Below are 22,205 nucleotides of genomic sequence, written 5' to 3' on the forward strand. Positions count from 1 at the left end.
ACACACAGCCACCCAGTTTCTTCCACGAATCTGTCTGGCGCTCTGGAGAGAAGGGGGAAAGCGTTTTGAGAATGCTCCATTTCCCCTCCCCTTCCCCTTGCCATGAAATATAATAATTCATTTTTATTACAAGAGCAGCACCGTCCTCACCATCACGCACGCACAGAGCCACACTCCCATATTCACACTCTAACTCGGCAGCTCCGACAGCGCCTGCATTTTCTTTGGGAGCCGCTTGGAGGTTCATTAATATCATTAGCATTTAACCCCCTCCCTCTTCCCATCCCCTCCCCGCACATGGCTGACGTCAGACCCCGCCAGGAGTTGGGGGAAAAGCTAAGTGGGCCAGGGACGCCCTATTCCCCTCCCCGCGGCTGCCTGTCAGAGCGCTTCTGGAGATATTACAGGGGACCCAGCCCGCAGCGACAAGCACAAAGTCACGGGGTAATGAACTTCGGGGACCCTTTGCCGCTCAGTGCGCGGCTCTCCCCGGAAACTGGGACCCGGCTGCCTGTTCCCTCGGAAGACTTCCCAGCAATCTAGTTTCCCACTCCGCTCTCTGGTTTGGGCAGCGCCGAGCCCATCTGCCCGAGACTGCGGTTGTGTTTTCCTTCTTTCCTTAAAAGAGCAGCGGTCTGTAGAGATCTGGCCACACTCTGCATGCCTAATGTAGAAGGAGAAATTGAAGACTGAGAGACAGGGATGGGGAAAGAGTGGGATCTTTTCCTTTTTGCTCCGTAGGAAGACCATTTTCGTGTCTCCGTCTCTGTCCTTCACTATTCCTCTCTCGCTGTCCTCCTCCCTTCTTCCTCGATCTGCCCGTCCGTCTCTCCGTTTGTCTGTCCATGCGTGTGTCCATACCAAGCAACATTCCCAGCAGCTGCGGTTTTGCAAGAGCCGGGAAGAAACTTGAGGATGCTTAAATTCCCACTGTGGAACGAATTCTGAGCGCCCAGGGAGCAGCGCAGCGCGCAACCGACACCCACCTGTCCGGCCCGGGAGCCTGCAGGCTGGAGGGCGGCTGGAGAGCTGCGGCGCCCGGCGGCGAGGCGGGCGCTGCCGGCCGGGACTCGGGCAGCGCCCACCAACCGCTCCGCCCCGGGACAGCCAGCATGAGCAAGCCGGCCGGATCAACAAGTGGGTACCTTTCGGGCCGCCGCGGGGCTCCGGCGCGCAGCCTGGGGTGGGCGGGAGAGGAGTCCGGGGAGATCCTGCCCGGAACGCTGCGGCTCCGAGCCGGGAAAGGGACCCCGGCGGCGTGTGCGCTTTGGCCCAGCTCCTTGTAGCCCGTGAGTCGGGATGTTTCGTGGTGAGGGAAGAATTTCGTTACCTCTGGATTGCTTGATTTCTCACCCCCCCCCCCCCCCCCGGTTTGGTGGGAAGGTTGAGACCCATGCAGCCCGCCAGTCCCGCGAGTCGCATCCGCTTAGAGACCAGGTGCGGGGAAAGGGGAGGGGGGGGGGAGTGTCGACGGGGGGCGGGAACTAGGCCGCAGCTCCAGGCTGCAGCACAATAACACGCTCGCTCAAAACTCCGAGCTCCAGCGCGCAAAAGCAACTCTGCGCAAAGCGGATTTGAAAGGAATGCTTTGCACCCCGTTTCTAGTTATTTCAAATAATCCTGCAAACTGGGAAGCAGAAACAATTTAAAAGTCACATTTTCCTTAATCCTAAATCCGCGTAGGTCATAACTGGGGAATTTAAAGTATGGCGAACCGCTCTAGCAAAGAGGGGACCAAATCCCTAATCCCAAGGATTTTTCGAGCGGGAGCTCGGCAGAGGCAGGAGTGTGCGGCCTGTTCCCTTCGCGCGCTTCTCTCCTCCCTCAAACTTGCATAGCTGGTAGCTCCCCGTCAGAATGTCGAGCCGTGGCTGATCTCTAACCAACCCCAGACGCCAGAGTGGGGGCTCCGTGTCTGTGTGTGTGAGGGCATCTGCTCTCCCGGTGCCTGCGGAACCCGAGAATGTGGAGGCCCGAGCCGGCGCTGGGCGGGCGTTGTCGCAAGGCTCGGATCTCCCGGGGGCATTTCAGTTCCCGCCTTCCGGTGGCCCAGGGCTGCCTTTTCCGGGGCCCAAGACTGGAAGTAGCCCCCCGCCGCAGTCCCTACGTCCCGGAGATCTCCCGCCGCCCTTGTTGTCTTTGCCTATAGCATTTTTGCGGCTCCTTGCTTTCCTCAAACACCCCCTCCCCTCACGCCCTCATTGTCTTGAGTCTTTGAAAGTTAGGAGAATCCAAGATACTTCTGAGAACTGATGATGAAGTCCCACTTAAGTGGCAAGCAATTCACTTTATCCGTTCGCTTTGGTTTGGGTGTTACCGTTTTAAAATTTCAAGTGAAGTGAACGTGAACAATAAAGAGAAACGGAGAGATGTTTAGAACCAGGGCAGAGGGAAGAGAGCAGGAAACTTTGCCGCCGCACAAATCAGAGCCGACCCTTGCGGAGGCCTGACGTTTCCAGTTAGCCTCCGGCCTACGCTGGCCCTTGCTGCTCCAATTTCTGGGAAGCGAGGCGGCCTGGCTTTTTGTGGCCCAGGTTCTGGAGTGTGAGGTCCTCCCCTGGAGGGGCAGAAGGAAACCTTTTCTGCAGCATTCCGAGCCTCTAATGCAAAAACAGAAGCCAGCGGGCTTCGGCAGGCCTCCTGGCTACTTCGCCCTGAGACAGGCCCTCGCCTTCTTCCCTAGAAGTAAGGAGCCTCGGACTCGTTCGCCCACTTGGGGTGAGGAGTCGGCGGGGTTGATGCGTGTTGGGGTGGCGGGGGGCGCCTGAAAAGCGAGGCCTCGGAACAGGGGGAAGGGGCAGGCGCCAAACTCGGTTCGCTGGGGGCCCGCACCCGCAGACTGGCACCTAGGTGAACCTCTCGGACTCAGAAAGAACGGCTGAGTGACACGCTGGGGAAACTTGGGAGCTTTCCAACTTCCCAAGGGCCCGAGTTCGGCCTCGGAAGCCTGAGACCCGGCGCGGGTTCGGCCGCAGCTGTTATAGTTTCTCAGGCCCGCAGGAAGGCGGCCCCCGCCCGCGGCGCCGCTGCATCCCGGCCTTCTCCAGACAGGTGGCGGCAGCCGGGCCCGAGACCTGCGGCCCTCGGGCCCCGGGCGGCAAGGAGGTCGGCGCGCAGCGGGCGAGGTCAGGACCGAGCCGGGCCGCGAGGTCTGCGGCCCCCGCCTCGCTCGGTTTCGCACAGCTGGAGGGCAGAGCGATGTCACCCGGGAGCCCCGCCTGGGTGGTAACAAGACCCCGGCCAGTCACCCCTGCAGCCCAGACTAACTTCTTTCAACAGCCTCTGATGGTAATTACAGTAATCGAAGCTGCCATATATCTTTAGGCAATTATGACACACAAAAAGCCCCGAGGGGACCCCCTGGCGAGGGAAGTTAAGAACGGTTTTCCAGCCTCAGGAAACTCCCGCCTGCCTCACGTCGGAGCTCGCTCGGTTTGCTAAATGAGAGGAGCTTTGCAACGGGGTCAACCAGCTTGTCTCGTGACCCCAAGTCACCTTTACGTGGCTGGGTGGCGGAGTCTGAGGCGCAGACCCGCTATGCCCCGGAATTTTCGCGTCCCTCCCTCCCGTGCCCCGCCCCGGGCGAGTACGCCTGCCTCTAATCTGCCCCAGGAGCCGTGACTCGGAGGTCTGCTCCGTGGCAGGGCCGACCCGCAGCTGTGGAGGCCCCGAGGGGCGACTGTCGAGGAGCCCCGCACCCCGCCCCAGCTGGAGGAGAGTCACCCACCCTGCACTGGTCCTCCCTGCGTCCCATGGGTTTCTCGAGAGATGTGCGTCCCTGTCCTCTGTCTGGATGGGAAGCGGGGGGGAAAAGAAAGCCCACCACTGCTCCTCCTGCCCGCTCATCTTGGCATCATCAAAACTGCTACCGGGAAGAAGACAGCTGGGGCGACAAGATTGCTGAACCCCAAACATGGACCCCCGCTCAGCCAGAGGGCGTGTGTCATGCTGGGAACGATGGTTGCAAAATATGGAAACCAAGTTTACTGTTTCTAGCGTGAGTGCGACGCTGCAGAGCTCGCGTCCCCGGTTGCTGGGCGGCTGTGAGTTCCTTTGGGCGCACTGACAGGCCCAAGGGGGTGAGGGACAAGACCCGCTGTGGCCTCGCCTGGCGCTCTCCAGCCCCTTCCTCCCCCCAGCACAACCTCTCCTCCCACCGTACTGGAAAGGGGGCGTCGAGGCGGTGGTCGCCTCGCCGCGCGCCTCCCCCACCGGCCTTTGTCGCCGTCTGAATTCCCATGCTACTCTTTTTGACGGGTCACTGGTGGCTGTATAGGCAGGTGCTATGGCGGGGTTGTAATTACCCAGGCCGAGCTTGGTCGTTCCCGAACCCCCACCCCCACCCTGGCCGCCGGCGCTTTCCCTAAGTCCCTCCTTCCCGGCCCCCAGCAGCTCCTCCTAGGCCTTGGTCAGGGGTTCGCGCCTACCAGGACGCCTCAAAATCCACGAGCAAGTTTCCACTTCTGAGACCTCAGCGACCCTTCCCGACGTGGGGCCCACGCCTTCTCTATTCCCCTGGCGGCGTTGTTCTGACTCGCTTCTCTGCACCCCAGCCTGATAGCGTTCCCGAACCTGAGCGCCCCGGGGAGCAACTGTCGAGTTTCATCGAGGCGGAGGCACCTCGGCCCCAGACCGGAGGCCTTTGGTCGAGTAGCGACTTGAAAATTTAATGTAAAGAAGTTAATTATTACTATCATTGTTGTTACTACCAAAATGTTAACACTTTAATACTTTATGGGAGGAAAGATTCTAAGTCCCTATAAATCTCTTCAGGCTTGTTGGACTCTTGAACCTTAGAGAAAATAGTTCCTTCTCTTCTGAATTTTGGGATACAACCCTCTCCCTAACATTCCTCCAAGGTCCATGGCCACCCCAGGCTTGAGGCGATTCCAGGGAAAGTTCTCTTAAACCAGGCGACTGTCGAGGCCAATAAGGGTGGAGGACAGTCTAGAGAAACCCGCTACATCCTTTAAAATATCAGCCTCCCACAGTGGTGGAAAACAGGCAGGAAGGGACCCAACCGAGATCTAGTGTGAGGAGACAGGTCTTTGAGGAAGAAGAACTTGGGGAGTGGAGGGAGAAGGGGGTGGCTGTCCCGCGCTAACCTGCTAAGGGATCGCACACGCGTCACTCTCTCTCGTTTGCCCAGCCCGGTCCTAGTTACTCTGGGGGGAAAATGTTCTTTTCCTAAAAGAAATAATTTCTCAAAAGCGATCCACTAAGCATTTTTTAAAATAGGTAAAGCGAAAGTTGGGCAATTACCACTACCCTTATTATCATTAATAATCCTAGTATTAGCATTACAATAATAATCCTAATAATAACAACCGCCCGGCAGCTCAGAGAAAACTCGATTGCCTTCCAGCTGCCATCCCCGGTTCCAGCCGTGTTTGTTTTTCTTCTTTCCCCTTTTACATTTCAAGTTTGTCTCCTCGCGCGCTAACAACTTTCTCTGTTTAATGCGAGAGCGGGGGAGGGACGCGGCCAAACTTTCCGCGGAGCAGAAAGGCAGCGGCGGCCGTGCTGCCGCCCCGGCCTGCTGTAATCTTTTATTCCAAAATGGGTCTCAGCGATTAGAAGAGACCCAAATACATGTAGCGGTGCATGAATAATGCTCATTGTAGGAAACTGACACTTGCTCAAGGAAAAAAAGTTTGGCTATAAAATCACTTCATTATTTGCTTTTACCGCAGCTTCGGTGCTAATCCCTTCAGAGGTCAGATTGCTTAGCATCTCTCTCTCCCGCTCCCCTTTCCTCCCTCTTCTCCGCCCTCCTCTCCCTCTCGCCCCTTCCCCCCTTCCCTGTCTTTCCTGCGATTTCAGGCCGTATTTTAGATATCCCCTGTAAAGTGTGCGGCGACCGCAGCTCGGGGAAACACTACGGGGTCTACGCCTGCGACGGCTGCTCGGGGTTTTTCAAACGGAGTATCCGAAGGAATAGGACGTATGTCTGCAAGTCTGGAAACCAGGTACCTCGGCCAGGGCTGCACCGCCCGGCTTCCGTCTGCTGCCTCCCCTTTCTTTGTTTGTGCCAAGGCCTCCTCCGAGTTTCCAGGCTGCTGGGGAGAGACCAAACTCTGACCTCTCCCTTCCTCTCCCTCCTTCCCGCCTCATCGCTCAGAGGCCCTTCCGCGTGGGAAAGGCGGGAAAAGCTAAGGGAAGATACAGAGTTTGCAGGGGAAAATCTGAAATCCCGGCTCCTCCCTACACACACACACACACACACACACACACACACACACGTCCCACTTTTTGCAATCCTTTGACACACTTTGACACAGGGTATGGCCCACACCCAGTGGCTTTGAAGCCAGAGAAGGGGACCTAAGGAACTTCAGAATCTAAACCACAAGTGCAATCTGGAGAAAGGCTATGTTCTGTTGCCTGCACCCCACCCACATTCCTAGCAGCACCCAAGCTCAGTGACCTGACCACTGCCTGCCATGGTAGAAGGAAAAGGCACAAGGCATCTCAGTCAAGGTTGCCACCCAAAGTGAGCATGATCATTTGGAACATGGAGGGCTTGCCCTGTGAAGGGCTGTGTCCTTTCAACTTCAGAGTAGCAGGACTGCTCTGGTAGTGGTCAGTGGGGCTTCAGCACCCATGTGACTTTAGCTAGGTGGAGTCACAGGAAAGACAGTGCACAGGAAAAGAAGACTCTCAAGGAAGAGGTAAATTGGATCCTCTCCAAGACTCCCATGTCTTCTCTTTCTCTGCTTAGAAGATGTGCCTGGTTGGTTGTGTTTTGGTCTTGAGCAAGCAGAACTGTCTCAGAGAGACAAGGGGGTTAGAGCATGGGCTGAGAGTGAGCCAAAGCTTCCAGAAAGAGCAAGTAGGACCCCCTGACTCAGTTCCCAGCTCAGCAATAGGCTCATTTCAAGGAGATCAGCCTTTTGGCCCCACACTTTGCCTTCTCCTCAGCCAGGCACACAGACCCTCAGCACAGAGCCACCACTTTGACTCCCAAGAAGATCCTGGAGAAAGTATTAGTCAGAAGTCATCCTTTGGTAACCAAAATGGTAAAACATCTTCACTAATTAATATTTATATATGTGTATACATACACAAATATTGTCTGCTGCTAGTGAATTATTCTATTTCTAAAGCTATGTCTGCTCATATTAATTTCCAATAGATTTGGATTATCAACAAAAAACATGATGATATTTACATTTGGATAAGTTATTTTGAACTCCAGCCCTATTACCTGTTTAATTGGGTACACAGCTCTGTATCAGTTTCTAGCTCACCATATGGACACATCACATTATACACATGCAGGGCTGTATCCCTGTAGCCCCGCAGGAATATGAGATTACTGTGGGTCCTCAGATTTGAGCAGGCTTCTACTTAAATTACCTTTTAATTTTATGCAATGCACAGAATTGGGGAATCAAAATCTCAGATGTTATGCTTGATATTTTCAAAGGGGTTGGCTATCAATTCAAACATATTGATGTCAGTCCAAGTCCTTGTAAAGGACTGATAATAGACTCATCAGGCTTGGTGTCCTCTCCTTACAGAGAGAATAAATGGGCTGAGCTCAAGCACTCATCTTTCTCTCAAGCTTCAGATATTTATATACATATGATCTGATTTCAAGACACTCTTAAGAACAAATGAAGCCTTCGATTTTGCATTAGCTTGTTTATCAGAATACTAGGAAGATGACATTTGAGGATAGATTTATGACTGCATTTAATAACAAGTTCTCTAAACCTCTTTACATTGAGCTATTACACTGGCCCTCAAAGATGCCCTAAAGAATTCACTTAGAAAGCAAAGATTATTTCCTTTATCTCTTTTATTCTAAGATTAGATAAATAATATTCTAATTTATTGTTAACAGTAATTAAAACATATGGAAATTATTATGAACCTCTGCCCCACCTTTGTTGTAAATATTACCTCAACATATTTTAAATCAGAAGGGTGGGATCTCATAAAAAAGTATATTCAAGTGTGTTATTTTTTCCTAAGGGTTATTTCAGAAAGTGTGCATACTCCAAATTCAGAGTATATGAATTTTTTAGGTTATGAAGCAAAATAAAATGCATTTATTATATTCTCTTTCTTCCCACTGTACATGTAACAGTAGCAAGTCGTATAAACACAGGAGAGCACCAAACTTATTCTGTATTTTTGGTGTATAAAATGCATATGTAGCTGGGACTATATGTATTTATGTATAAGTTCCCTCAGTAATAACACCTAACACTGAATGAACACTGAAGTTCCATTAGAAACTTTCTCTGTAAATTTCCTCTTCTTTAAAAAAAAATTTTTTTAATCTTTATTTAGTTTTGAGAGAGAGAGAGAGAGAGTGCAAGCGGGGGAGGAACGGAAAGAGGGAGACACAGAATCCGAAGCAGGCTTCAGGCTCCAAGCTGTCAGCACAGAGCCCGATGGCATTCGAACTCACAAACCGTGAGATCATGACCTGAGCTGAAGTTGGACGCTTAACTGACTGAGCCACCCAGGCGCCCCTGTAAATTTCCTCTTCTAATAGCCAATAGTTTCCCAGAAAGTGTCGTTAGTTAAAACATTAATTTTCTCGTGCATCTCCAATAAATATTTGTAAGTCAGTAATTAGCTCTTTTTTCCCCCCAGTTATAATGCCAATTTTCTCAGTCCATATCATCGTTTTGTCAGTCCATCACATTATCTTTCTGGTCATATTTACATAGTGGGCATCTGTAGATTTTGCCTAGGCCTTGGACTCTTCCTTTCCCATCCTCACCTCTGTAGGTCTTGCCCTCCTAATCACTCTGGCTTCTGCCTCACTTTCCAGGAATGGCTTTGTTTCCATGAATCTGTGCTGAGGCAAGTCTTTAAGACAAGTTTCACATGCTGGTTATAAGAATGGCTTCAGGTACAAAGGCAAGAGTAAGGAAACAGCATAGTGAAGAATAAATGGGAGAGAGTTATCTGACAGAAAGTGACAGAAAGAGGTAGACTCTGGACATAGCGGCGATCCCGACCAGCATGCCTGCTCCCAGCCCAGCTCTGACGCCTCCTCCTCTGGGCCAGGTCGCTGTCTTCGGTACTGAAAAGTGTCGCTCCTGCTGCACCACCTCCGCGTCTGGAAGAAGTTCCCCTCTAGAGCTCCTTCCAGAACAGCAGTCGGGCAACCAGGCGCTGGGACCCTTCACCTGCTTGGAGAAGGACTTTTCCTCCTTGTCCACTTTCGTAGGGTCAGGGGCTGTTCCTTTTGAAGTAGCCCCTGGAATCCCAGCCCTCTCAATGCCTGGCCCTGCTCATGCCCAAGACCTTTGAGTCTGGCGGACCCAGGCTTGCAGCTCCTAGGTCCGTGGCGGGGTCCGTTCCCGCCTCCACGTTTCCCTCCACCTGGCGCCGGCTTCGCGTCTCCAGTCTAAAGGCCCTGGGGCCGCTGACCTCCTGCGCTCTGTTCCAGGGAGGCTGCCCGGTGGACAAGACGCACAGAAACCAGTGCAGGGCGTGTCGGCTGAAGAAGTGTTTGGAAGTCAACATGAACAAAGATGGTAATCAGTACCGCTTTTTATCGCTCTAATGTTGGTTGACTAGTAAGCAAATTATATGTACAGAAAATACATGGCACTCCAATGAATGTAAATCATCTCCCCAGCACATCTTTCCAGATGCTGGGAATTGGCCTCGGACTTTCAGTCATATCCTTCCGTCTCTCTGCATGAGCCCCCCACCCCCTATGGAACTCTCCCCCCAGTCCCTATCCTATGGAACTCTCCAAGTATGGCCCATGGCCACATTGGAAACTTGTGCCCCATAACCACCCCCACGGAGACCGCGATGCCGGGAGCCCCAGTCTGCTGGGCACACATGCGCAGTATTTCCTGCTTCACATCCTAATACCTCTTCTAGCCTCTCTTTGCAGCTCTTTTGTGGCCACTTCTAAGCCTGTTAGTCTCCCACAGAATCTCGCAGTCTGGATAGCCTTCGAAGGTGGAGATCGTGGGGACTGGGGAACTGTGTCGGAGGAGGGAGGGCAGAGACACAAGCACTCGGAATTTCAAGCCCTTGTTTGCTAATTCAAGATTCCAAAATCAGGATGGCCATTGTGGTGATCTGGGCTTTTTCTGGGCCTTTTCTCGGTTTTACAAAGAGAGGCTGGAGAGGCAGGGTGATGCCTGGGGGTGCCTCTGACACCCAACTCCCAGAAGGCTCTTAAAGGCGGGCAGCAATAACTAGGCAGTAAGATGCTTCTTGCGCAGAGCTTAGTCCAAGTGCGTGCCCGGTGGTGTCCTGGCGAGGGCGCCCCAGGCCTGGCCTGGGTTGCGGGAGGGGTGGCGGGGCGGGCCGAAAGGGAGGAATGGGGTCTCAGGACAGAATGCTGAGAGGACTTTGCCTTGGCGACGGGCCGGGCCGGGTGGCAGCACCAGGAGGCACAGCGCCCACTGGGGAGTGATCCTTCCTCCGCGGCGCAGGAAGCAGGAGGGAGCATCCAACCTGTTGAACTTGTGTATTGACAAGTTGTCAAGCTCTGCGAACGGAAGATTGCCTTGAATTAATTTGTTTGTTTAAACTGTTGGCGGTAATTGTCACATCTCCCTTGCCTTCCTCCAGCACACTCCAAGACGGGCGCTCCCTCTTTCCATCCCACAGTGTGCCCCGGGTTCGGGTCTTTTTCTCCTGACGCCCTAGGAGGCCAAAAGCCATTTCGGCGGGGGTGGAGGTGGGGGAGCAGGAAAAGTGTGCAGGGACGCTGTGCCTGGCTGGGTGCAATGCTCCCTCTCCCTTTTGTGGCATACAAGGGTATCTAACTACTCCTGCCCAGAAGGTTTCTGGTTTCCCTGCGACCACCCTGGGTGGGAAAGAGTCCTGAACCCACAGAGAGCACACCTAGTCTTGCTTGAGGCGTGGCCATTATCAGACACTTGGGGCCCGGCTCCTCTTCTCAGCCTCAGCTCTCTAATGCCTCCAGTGTAAGACATTGTCAGAGCGTCCTCCGCGCACACATTCCCTCTCCCTCCCTCTCTTCACCTCTCTAGTGACCTTGCCTGCCCAGATGGGGCATTTGGCCCGGGAGAGCGGCAGCGGCTAAGTGTTGTCCGGTCTTTGATCCCTGGGCATTCGTCCATCTGTCTGTCTCTGCAGCGGTGCAGCACGAGCGGGGGCCTCGGACGTCCACCATTCGCAAGCAGGTGGCTCTCTACTTCCGTGGACACAAGGAAGAGAACGGGGCGGCTGCGCACTTCCCCTCCGCAGCGCTGCCCGCGCCAGCCTTCTTCACCGCAGTCACGCAGCTGGAGCCGCATGGCTTGGAGCTGGCCGCCGTGTCCGCCACCCCGGAGCGGCAGACTCTCGTGAGTCTGGCTCAGCCCACGCCCAAGGTTCGTGTCCCTGCTGGACTCGGGGAGTCTGGTGCCTAGCTGAGGGAGGAGAAGGGCCTGCCCATCTCTTCTGAGCAGGGAGGGGTCAAGCAAAAGACAGACCTGGCCACCGTGCGGTGCCGAGTCAGGCTCTGCAGGGAGCTGTAGGCCCCCTCCCTACTTTTCCCTGTTCAGCCAGGAGTGCTCAAATTTTAGTGGGCAGTAAAGTCACTCTCTGAGATGGCTACAAATGTGGACTCCCTGGCCCATTCCCCATAGAGTCTGTTTCTGCAAATTTGAGGTGGGGCCCAGGAACCTGCACCTGTTAAAAAAAAAAAAAAAAAAAAAAAAGCCCTTGGTGTGGAGCCCTGGCTGAACAACCTAGGTATTTCTGGAGACCAGAAGAGCACTTCTGTTTCTAGCAAAAAGGAGTTGGCTACAGCTGGTAGAAAAGAGTCCCTGAGTTGCAGATCTCAGGGCTCTGTTTCCTTGGGCAAAGCTGTGGGTCCCTAATGCAACAACAATGTGTGGAGCTCACCCTGTTAGGACAGTTTGAGGAATCTGGCTTCAGTTTCCACTCTCCCTTCCCTCTTTTCTGAGATGCATGCATTTATATCACGACTGAGTCTCTACTTAGCAGGGCCACAGCCTGAACCATTTCAAAAGGCTGCCACCTAGGGACTGCCTTCCAGGCTTCCAGCTGGTACCTACCCAAAGCACCCACTCCAGGCCGAGAAGGGGAGGGCCAGCTGCAGCCCCACTCTGCAAGGAAGCCAAACACCTGGGCACACACACAAGCACAATATTTAATATTGCTTTCTTACCCTTGATGTGTATAATAAGCTTGGGAAAGTAGTGTTATGAATATGTTGTCAGTTATGAATGGGAATGCTCTGTGAATGATTAAGATGTCTAATTGAAATATTTCCATAATATACTAATCCTTTCTAAAAATACTCATATGCATATTTGTGTTTGGGATGCCTATTAATTTATACTTTTTTCACATCTATTTTTATTTACACAAATGCAAGCAGCTCTTGTCAAAATTGGGAGACAGGCCCGGCACTTTGCTCAGCCTGAGGAAAACTTGCCACAGGGGACAGAAAAACCAGATGCCCCTCTGGAAGGAATGGGCCCCCAAAGACTGGAAATGGGCCTTTCCCCGCGGTTATTATTTCTCAAAGTCTATAGATACAGATGTTTGTTTTTTATCTACCAATGGCAACTGCATGTTTCAGTAGAACACCCAAATTCCTGTCTCCTTCCCTGTTCTAATTAGAAAATTAAAAGATTGGCTCTTCTTGCAAAGCTATGGTTTCCTCACTCCCTGGTGTTTCTCTTTCTTCCTTGCTTAGTACCCCCATGAAGTGAATGGGACCCCAATGTATCTGTATGAAGTGGCCACAGAGTCAGTGTGTGAATCAGCTGCCAGGCTTCTGTTTATGAGCATCAAGTGGGCTAAGAGTGTACCAGCTTTCTCCACGCTATCTTTGCAGGACCAGGTATGACCAAGAGGGTACTGAGCTCTCGGGGAAGGAGGGTGGGTAAAGAACAACAGTCATCGGCCTTATGAAACTGGAGGTTATCTGGATAAATCACGAAGGCCAGCCATCCTTTCCTAGCAGCAGTGGGAAAACGATTTTTACTAGCTTCCTACTGTGGGTTCAAAATATCTAGCTATGGAACCCTTACTAAGAGATGCAATTATGTTATTTCAGGAAAGTTAGATCTTGGCTATGAAAAACAAATATAGAAGAACATCTCTCTCCCTCTCTCTCTGTTTAATTGAATCACAAATTTTTGAAATCTTAATGATATTTAAAATTGCTAATAAAACGATGTTTCTTAAGAATATTGGACCTGAGAGAAATAGATGATGAGAGTATTCCCCTGTAATATTTTCAGGGCTAGTCTTAGTAGTATTTTATGTCCCAGAGCTTTATATTTTCCATTGTGATACAGCCTTGACCACTAATTTATCAGCATGTGCAGTTAAAGGGTACACTGCATACTCTAGGCTAGGATCTCCCTTGATTCTTTAAGTACTTTTAGAGATTTTGTAAACACATGGGCATTGTGCATAATTCTGCAGTTGTAAATGACATTCAGAGGGAGAAAGAGTATGTGCTGCTAAAAATTACATTGTAACAAAAGCCAGAAATTTTGTTGTTAGGAATATCAGAAATAGCTTCTGCTGGAATTTTTCTAATCTTGAGGGGAAAAAAGAAAATGAAGTGTTCATAATAACCATTGGCTGTTACCCAGACATTCATGGAAATTAATGACAAACTTCCCAAAAGCTAATAAGTAGTTTTAAAAGCAAATGGTTTATTTATTTAATTCATTTTATACCTAATTAAAGCATGATAGTGCCCTTTAATATGAAGCATCCTTCCTACAGACAGACCTAGCAATGTGCTCAAAACATTTAATCTTTTAGCATGGGATGTTCTTTTTTTCCATAGCCTGGACTTTCAGACATGGTCAGAATTAGATATTGTTTACCTTGCATTTTTAAAGTATTATTTTCTGTACTTAATGCAATAAAACTAAAAATAAAGCATTTTCAAAATTAAACCTTTGGTCTTATTGTGATTTTGGTTACAAGCCTTCACAATTCAGCTCTTAGCTCTCAAAAGGAAATCCCTTCACATAAATCATCCAGAATTGGCTGGTTTTTGAGAGATTTTTCAAAAACAGATTTTTTCAAAATGGTTAGGTTCTATCTTTGACCAGGTTTACTGGCTGACTCTAACCATTTGCTGTGTGTGTGTATGTGTGTATGTGTGTTTGTGTGTGTGTGTGTGTGTGTGTGTGTGTGTGCACGTGTGTGTGCACACTGGCTATTTTTTCTCAAAACAGGTATCTGTATACTCTTTAATACAAACAAAATTTACTTACTGTCTGCCACTTAGCCCTTCAGTGGAAACCCTTCAACAACAAGCAAACTGCAATGGAGTGGAATCCAGTATATTAATTTGGAAAAGGAGCCAGATTTTCATTTTAAATATTCAGTAGCACATTTTCTTAGAATGAAAATGACAAGCACCTTGATGCTGTCCACTTATGAGTCTCAGAAAAATCAGGCAGTGAGATGAGGTAAACTCAGCAAAACCCGATTAACATAATTACACCCTGATTTCCCTGCATGCCTCTTGGGAATTAGTGATTTCTCCTTGCTCCCTGCCCAGCCCCCCAACCTTGTAGGAAGATGGGGGCCCAGATCTGCACGCTTAGTCTGTAATCCTCGACCCTGGTAATATCAGTATTTTATATGAAAGGGATCACCTGCTGAGCTGCTGGTGGCATTTCATAGAGCCTGGGTCTCTGGAGAAGTTTCTAGGTGGTCAGGAATGAATGGATGCAAGGAAATGAAGGGTAAACCCCTTTCCAGAGGAAGCAAAGTTTGGGGAATTGGAATGGCTGACTCTCAGATGCATGTGCTTATCTATAGGCACCTTTTCAAAAAGAAAATATGGAAAAGAAAAGAAAGCTAGAATATTCAGGGGAAAAATTACCAAGACAGGCATTTAAAACACTTTTTAAAATAATGGAAATTTACATATTGAAATTGTTTATAAATTTATAAATTACACACTATATTATATTATACATCTATTGTATGACAGCTGATGCTTTTGGAAGATGCTTGGAGAGAACTGTTTGTTCTAGGAATAGCACAATGGGCCATTCCGGTTGATGCTAACACTCTACTGGCTGTATCTGGTAAGAATTGCACAATTTAATGACTTTGTTGTAGAAATTACCATAAAAATACATTACTGAAAAAAGAACAACATGTAAAGAATAACAAATTCCTGCTGAACAATAGAGTATACCTGTCATTTATAAATCTATATTTAAATGCAAATAATGTTGTTTTGTTGTATTCATGACTGCTTGCATTGTTATTTAAATGCAAATTACTGTGTTTGTTATCATCCAAGAGAAGATTTTATATTAACTTTCATACAATATAGCCAGTTTACACGGAATCAGATATCTTAGAGTGACAATTGAATAGATATTGATATGCAGAATTCTGTCAAAAATCAATATTAAATCATGAAAATGCCTTCATATTAGAGCATTTATTCCATATTTCTATTCTAGGCATGAATGGTGACAACACAGATTCCCAGAAGCTGAACAAGATCATATCTGAAATACAAGCTTTACAAGAGGTGGTGGCTCGGTTTAGACAACTCCGGTTAGATGCTACCGAATTTGCCTGTCTAAAATGCATCGTCACTTTCAAAGCTGGTAGGCAGACGCCAACCCCTGTCTCTTCTCCTTCCACAGTTTTGCCACCTCCCTAATTCTGCCACCTCAAAGTCCAGACTGATCATTGCAAAAAGAGGTGATGGTTTTTAAGGGAGCTGATACTCTTAGGCTGGCCCCATTCTCTACAGTGGGGACCCTACTGTTCTCCTGCTAGCCATCCATGTCCAGAGAGCTGCTTTCCCGTCTGCATTTCCTGTGTCGCTTATCACAGTTTCCTGGTCTTCATTTCTAGTTCCTACACACAGTGGTTCTGAACTGAGAAGTTTCCGGAATGCTGCTGCCATCGCAGCCCTTCAAGATGAGGCTCAGCTAACCCTCAACAGCTACATCCATACCAGGTGACTCTTGTTTGCCTTGAACGTGCACTTAAGAAAATTGCTTCCATTGTGAATGTGTGAGCAGGCAGTAATAAGCCAGTTCAGACCCTGTGACTAATCATCCTGTTGCCAGCCAGTTAATTTAGCTAGAATCTGTGTCCTCACCTATTGCACAGGATGGGTGAGAGGAGCAGATAAGATTAGATTATCCAAATGAAAGCATTGCCAGACCCCTTATGGCTGTCCTGGCTGAACAAGTTGATCCAAAAAACATTTGAACACATTTGTGTGAATGGACCCTGATATGGGAAAGGTCAAAAATGAAGGCCAAAGTGGTATATTAGTTGATATATTAGAGAGTGGTCACATCATCCTTGAGAGGCCATCTTTAGCCCCATCATGATTGCTGTTTGGCTTTGATGACTGGTATCCACTGAGTTCTGTTGAGTCATAGCAACTTCTGGCCAAGCAGGGCCCACTGGCAGAGAATATTCTTGGCTAGTTGTAGGACCTCTCAGCCACTGGAGCTCCAGCAGTACTCCTTCTGGCACCAATGGACAAGTCCACCAAGAGTTATAGACTTTCTGATTCCATTTTAAGATGAAAAAAAAAAAAAAGGCTTTTAAAGAGTTGGTGGAATCCTGCTAGCTTCCTAAGTTAGGACTGTGGTAGATGTAAGGTTAGAAAAGAGTTGCTACTGTTGTTTATTCTTCGATTGACCTTGAAAGGAAGCCCATGCAAACCTGTCTTGATCATCTCAACATCACCCATAGACTCTCTGCTAGGAGTAACTACATTGAGAGGGTAGAGGCAGTTAATGTCTCTCTCACCTAAGGGGTCGGCGAAATACCAAGTCACCTGTATTCACTGGGGGTGATACCACTTCTGCTATGATCTGCTTATTTCTATTATAAATCCTGTTTTGAAAACTAATGAATAAAACCGTTCCTTGTCCATGGAATATCAGTGAACCTGTGCTGAGTGATAGTACATGTGTATATGTCTTTCAAATTAAAGTGCCATGGTTTTAAACATTTAAATCCATGTTAAATTTCAGAATGTATAGTAAGCACTTAATATTTGTTCAAAATTATAAAATGGAACAGTACATAATTTGGGCACTACCCCCCCCACCCCACTAAAAACAAACTTGTATGTCATATCTGACCTCTGACATCTATAGTCATTGAGGCATAAAGAACATTACACTGAAAAGAATGTGATATCCACTTACTGATTCAGTCAAGCATTTGCTGAGTACTCTGCTACGTGAGGGGCTCCTGGTGAGTATTGTGGGACACTAGAAAGAAAAAGACACTTTCCCTTATCATTGCGTGAAGTAGGCAGAAGTGATCATTCAATTGAGGACAGAGAAGAGAGAAAAAGCAAAGTGTGGAGTGGGAGGGATGAATTCTAGTTGCTAAGGAAAGTCTGGAAAGGCTGGGTGATGGAGGAGATGACATGTGAGCTGGTCCTTGAATGGCAGGACTTCAGCAGGGGAGAAGGGCTGCAGGGACAGCCAGTAGAGGGACTGGTAGAGGTGCCATGGGAGGTGCCAGCAAAGAGGAAGGGGAGCCTGAGAGGGCCTGGTGCACCAGAAGCTTCTCCTAGGGTGACCTGAGAGAGCTAAACCACAAATTAACAGAAGTCTATTTTAGGAAAATGACAAGTATATTACTTCTACCCCAGTCTCAAAACAAGGAAATTATTAATTGAAAGAACACAACTGCTTTGACATGGAATTTTGTTCATTAAATGTTTATTTACTTTGAGAGTGGGGAGGGACAGAGAGAGAGAGACAGAGACAGAGAGAGAGACAGAGAGACAGAGACAGAGAATCCCAAGCAGGCTCTGTGCTCTCAGCACAGAGCCCAATGTGGGGCTCGATCTCACAAACCATGAGATCATGACCTGAGCCGAAATCAAGAGTCAAACACTTAACTGACTGAGCCACGCAGGTGCCCCTATATTCTAAAAATTAATGTTGATTAGTCAGACTCTCTCAATGTCTCTGCCTGTCTGTCTGTCTGTCTCTCTCTCTCTCTCTCACACGCACACACAAACACACACATTGTTATTGTTTCTAGGTAGTACAGTACTCGACATCTAACAGACAATTAATTCTTGTTGACTATCCAGTCCTTTCCTAAGTAGGAAATGAAAGGAGTGGGTGAGTAAGTGAGTGGATTTTCTACTTGCAGGAAATCAAGAGTTAATGGTCTATGGATTCCCCCCAATCTATCCTTTCTGAAAGTTACTATTTCCCACAGTGGTTCCTCACTGTAGGAAACTTCCAGCATGTTGGGTGAGTGCTGCAGACATGGCAGAGGCTTGTCTAGGCAGCCCCTGCGTACACAATGCAGGGTTCTTGCTGCTCGGCCTGACCCTGGGAGCTGTTGAAGAGAGTAAATGACCAAGGGGGGAGGGACATGGGGGTCTTGGGGATTACTTTCCAGGAAACATAGAAGATATTTTGAGCAAGGAGAATAAGTGATGGGATGAGGGTATTTTAAAAAATGTAGCTAAGCTCCACCATTTCCATACCACATTATTAAATGTGGTCTGGTGGTCCTTGTCCCTGGGTGATTATGAAGGTGGGCAGTGAAGGAGCCAATTGGGGTCCTCAGAGGCTCAGAAAGAATGATCAGCCTCAAATCAGGTGGAAGAGAGGGACTCCTGGGTACCCAAAGCTAACAGACAGCCATGACAATTTCTCCCCTCGATTCTATTTGCAGGTTGGAGTGATTGGTCAGTTAAATGCAGTGTTCAGCTACCTAGCTCCTATAAAGGAATTTTGATATCTGTCAGTTTCTAGCACCTTGTGGCCAGGGGTTAGACCCAGCTTGGGTACAGACAGGTGTCCCTGGAGCTCAGTCCTCCAGGTGATTTGTTGTAGTGGAGGGAGACCTCCCTGTAAAGTATGTGGATGCCTGATTCCAAACAATTGCCTGAAGAAATATCAGGGCTACAGTGAGGAAGTGGCTTACAGGCATCTAAAGGCAGCAGAAAATCGAACTTGCACATCTGAGCACAGACGCATGTTGGACATCAAGAGAGGAAATTGTTAAGCAATTTCTCACATCTTTAATTATATGCCAATTTCATTGACATGAAAGTTGGGTGGCACTGCCACCCAACAGAACTTAGTCTTTAATTTGCAGTGTAATAAGGATGGAATTATTCCTGAGAGTGACTAAGTATAATGCCTGAATAATAATTTGGAGAATTGCTTCGAGAAGGAAACCATTTTATTTGAGGGAACTAGCCTGATGAGGGAGACTTGAGAATCAGAAAATGTGAATGTTATCGCTACTTTTATCATCAACACCATGGTTATTTTCGACACTGGCAACCTTTAGTGTATTATTTGACCTACACTTAGCACTATATTTCTTTCAAAACTTTTTTTAAATGTTTATTTATTTTTGAGAAAAAGACAGACAGAGCCGAGTGGGGGAGGGGCAGGGGGAGAGGGAGACACAGAATCTGAAGCAGGCTCCAGGCTCCGAGCTGTCAGCACTGAGCCTGACGCGGGGCTCAAACTCACGAACAGTGAGATCATGACCTGAGCCAAAGTCGGAGGCTTAACCGACTGAGCCACCTGGGCACCCCAGTAACTGTATTTCTTAAACTTACCTGTTCTCCAAATGAAATGCAACCCCTTTGGTAATGTAAAGACAGTAATTTTGGCAGCATCATTTATGTTCTTCATGCCTCAAGTATTCAACCCACACAACAGGGCCAGTAGCACCTGCGTAGGTCTCTGTCGCAGGGAGAGTGTGGTGTTAAAGAGGCCCAATCAGGAAATTATGCTGAAGATGGTGTGCGTTCACGTATGAGATGCGAATTCCCATGAGTCGTCGCTCTTACCTTGCTGTCATGGCTTCTCCTATTCCAGATATCCCACTCAACCCTGTCGCTTTGGAAAACTCCTGTTGCTTTTGCCAGCTTTACGTTCTATTAGTCCATCAACGATAGAAGAAGTGTTTTTCAAAAAAACCATCGGCAACGTGCCAATTACAAGACTGCTTTCAGATATGTACAAATCCAGTGACATCTAAGCTCTGAGTCCCCACTTTTCAGGATGGGACAGTATCTGATGAACTTCTACCCACGGAGAATAAGCCTCAACTAACAAACCCTTCAGGAAGCATAAACCTGGGAATGTGTAGCCTTCAGGAAAAAAAAAAATGCCAGTTGACACAAAACAGTTCCAGTCTCTTTGACCTGCTGCCTCGGCCAGGGTAGGGCAGCCTGGGAAGGAAAGGGGTTGTCACAGGACCACCTGAGCAGAGCCACGCCCTGGGAAGGGGGGCTGAATAGTAGGGAGGTTGCCACAGGCCATGCCATTCTGCTTCTTACCTGGAAGATCAGGCTGAACTCTCAAAAGCTGAAACATCGGTAGAACTTTCTTTTCCTTTTTAGCAGATAATGTTGGGTAACCAAATATAGTTCTGTATATAACATCAGACAGCAGCCTTCAGAACTATTTTATGTTGGAGAAATTATTTTAAAAATAATGGTTAGGTCTTAAATCAAAAGTTTTATCAAAAGTTTTTCTTCTATCGTAATACATCATGAAGTGGCCTTCAGAACCGAGTTAGTGAATGAAAGGTAGCTTATGCCGTGAGACTTGCTTTTCTCTATCTTTTTTCTTTCCTTTCTCTTTCTTTTGTTTTTCTCCTTCTGCTTCCCCTCCTTCCCCTTCTTCCCCTCTCCCCACCCCCCCTTCTCTTTGATACCATAGGCCAGGCAACCTTGTCAAAGGAATTGGTGGACGAAAAGGAGACTCTCACCAAGACTTCAGGTTGGATAACATCTCAAAAATAGAAGAGCTTTACTAAAAGAATGCAAATTGAGGGAGGATGAATTAAAACAGCCAAACCAAATAAAGTGGAGATGGATGATGAGGCAGATTGCTGTCCCGTTAACAAAGTGCTGCGACCAAAGGCAATGGGGGTCCGAACTCGTGTTTCAGTCAGTCGCACCAGAGAGTAAATGAACAGAGACATGATGCCAGAAGGAACCCCAAGGAGATGGAGGCTAAAAGCTTTCTTGATCGATCCGTTGCTAACAGCCTGAGACTCTTCAATGCCTTTCAGAAAACCGGTTTCTAGTAAAGCCTTGAATGCGCGCATGCACGCACATACACACACACACACACACACACCGTCCTACACTATAAGCTGCTCCTTTGGTATGAATCTATACTTATGGAAATGTAGAAACAAACATTTTAAAATAGCTGCTGTACTTTTCACATTTTGATTTATTAGGTACTAGCACTGAGGAAAAATATTCAGCACTTGGACTATCATAGGATGAGTAAAACTTTTCTTGTACAAAGTGAATTAACTGATTTGTGAAGTTAAAAGGTTGTACTCATTGTATTTACAAAGAATAAAAATATATTGGATTTAAAGGAACTCTACCTGATTTCTTAGCCTCTCTCCCTGGCTGGTTCTCACCCACCAGAGAAAAGGTGGCAGCAGCAGCTGGTGTAAAAACTGAAGCTCAGAGCACTCCAGCCTGAAGAACCGAACCACAAAGGCAATTTCCTTTTTACAGTGAATCCCATTTGTAAAATGATGAATAAAGAAATAAAACATAAGATTCTGTTCTCTGAAGCTCTCAAATGTAATTGCATCTGTTAGGAAAATTGCTGTGTGAAGAAGAAAGAGGCCGATTAGCAGAGTCTTCATTCACTCGCTCCTCTCTCTTGCCAACATTTCAGTCCTGACCAGGAGCTTGAAATCATTTAGTGATCAAAAAGATAAAGTGTGACGATCTACATTGGTGAGTAAGATGTGGAAGGAGCGGTAGAAAGTGCGTTCAGATGTTCCCAGCAAATCTCAGGGCACTGGCTGCACCACCAGAGGCCAGGGGTGGAAATCCCAGGTGCCCAAGGCCATGGGCACTTTGGGCTCCTTCTGGGCAGCAGCTCCAGCAACAGTCTGGAGGAGAGGTACTAGCAAATCTTGGCTAAGTCGACCTTAGGGATTGCACGTGTGGAAGTTCAGTCAGGCACGCACTCCTCCGCTGAGTCCACAGAGAGGAGAAGTTGCATTAAAGAAAAGCAAGGTACTCAAAGATGTGTGCAGGAATGTTCCTTGCAACACTGTTCATGTTTGACAACGAAAATGTCCACGGGTGTATACAGTTAAAGTGAATAGACTAGAGCCAATGTATTCCACATGGGTACGTGTTGTGAAATGCAGTGTGGGGGTGGGTGGAAAGTGAATCACAAAAGATACATACAGCTGAGTGTTTATGTAAAGTTTTACAACCTACA

General features: G+C 48.2%; 1 protein-coding gene across 1 annotated transcript; it reads left to right on the top strand.

Moving 5' to 3' along the window:
• Positions 1-366: 366 nt before the first annotated feature.
• Positions 367-21,335, top strand: NR2E1 (nuclear receptor subfamily 2 group E member 1). Its single transcript, XM_043592060.1, has 9 exons — positions 367-1,137; positions 5,824-5,969; positions 9,416-9,503; positions 11,095-11,330; positions 12,668-12,814; positions 14,942-15,038; positions 15,426-15,575; positions 15,829-15,934; positions 19,812-21,335. Exons 1-9 carry the CDS (start codon positions 1,113-1,115, stop codon positions 19,972-19,974), a joined length of 1,158 nt encoding a protein of 385 aa, XP_043447995.1. The 5' UTR covers positions 367-1,112; the 3' UTR covers positions 19,975-21,335.
• The last annotated feature ends 870 nt before the right edge of the window (positions 21,336-22,205 follow it).

Source organism: Prionailurus bengalensis, chromosome B2, assembly GCF_016509475.1.
Source record: "Prionailurus bengalensis isolate Pbe53 chromosome B2, Fcat_Pben_1.1_paternal_pri, whole genome shotgun sequence".
In the NCBI taxonomy this organism is placed as follows: Eukaryota; Metazoa; Chordata; class Mammalia; order Carnivora; family Felidae; genus Prionailurus; species Prionailurus bengalensis.

Excerpts from the sequence above, each read along its gene's own strand:
- NR2E1 (XM_043592060.1), top strand. The coding sequence starts at position 1,113 with ATGAGCAAGCCGGCCGGATCAACAA. Across the intron at positions 1,138-5,823 it reads CAAGCCGGCCGGATCAACAA|GCCGTATTTTAGATATCCCC; the intron begins GTGGGTACCTTT and ends CTGCGATTTCAG. Across the intron at positions 15,935-19,811 it reads AACAGCTACATCCATACCAG|ATATCCCACTCAACCCTGTC; the intron begins GTGACTCTTGTT and ends CTCCTATTCCAG.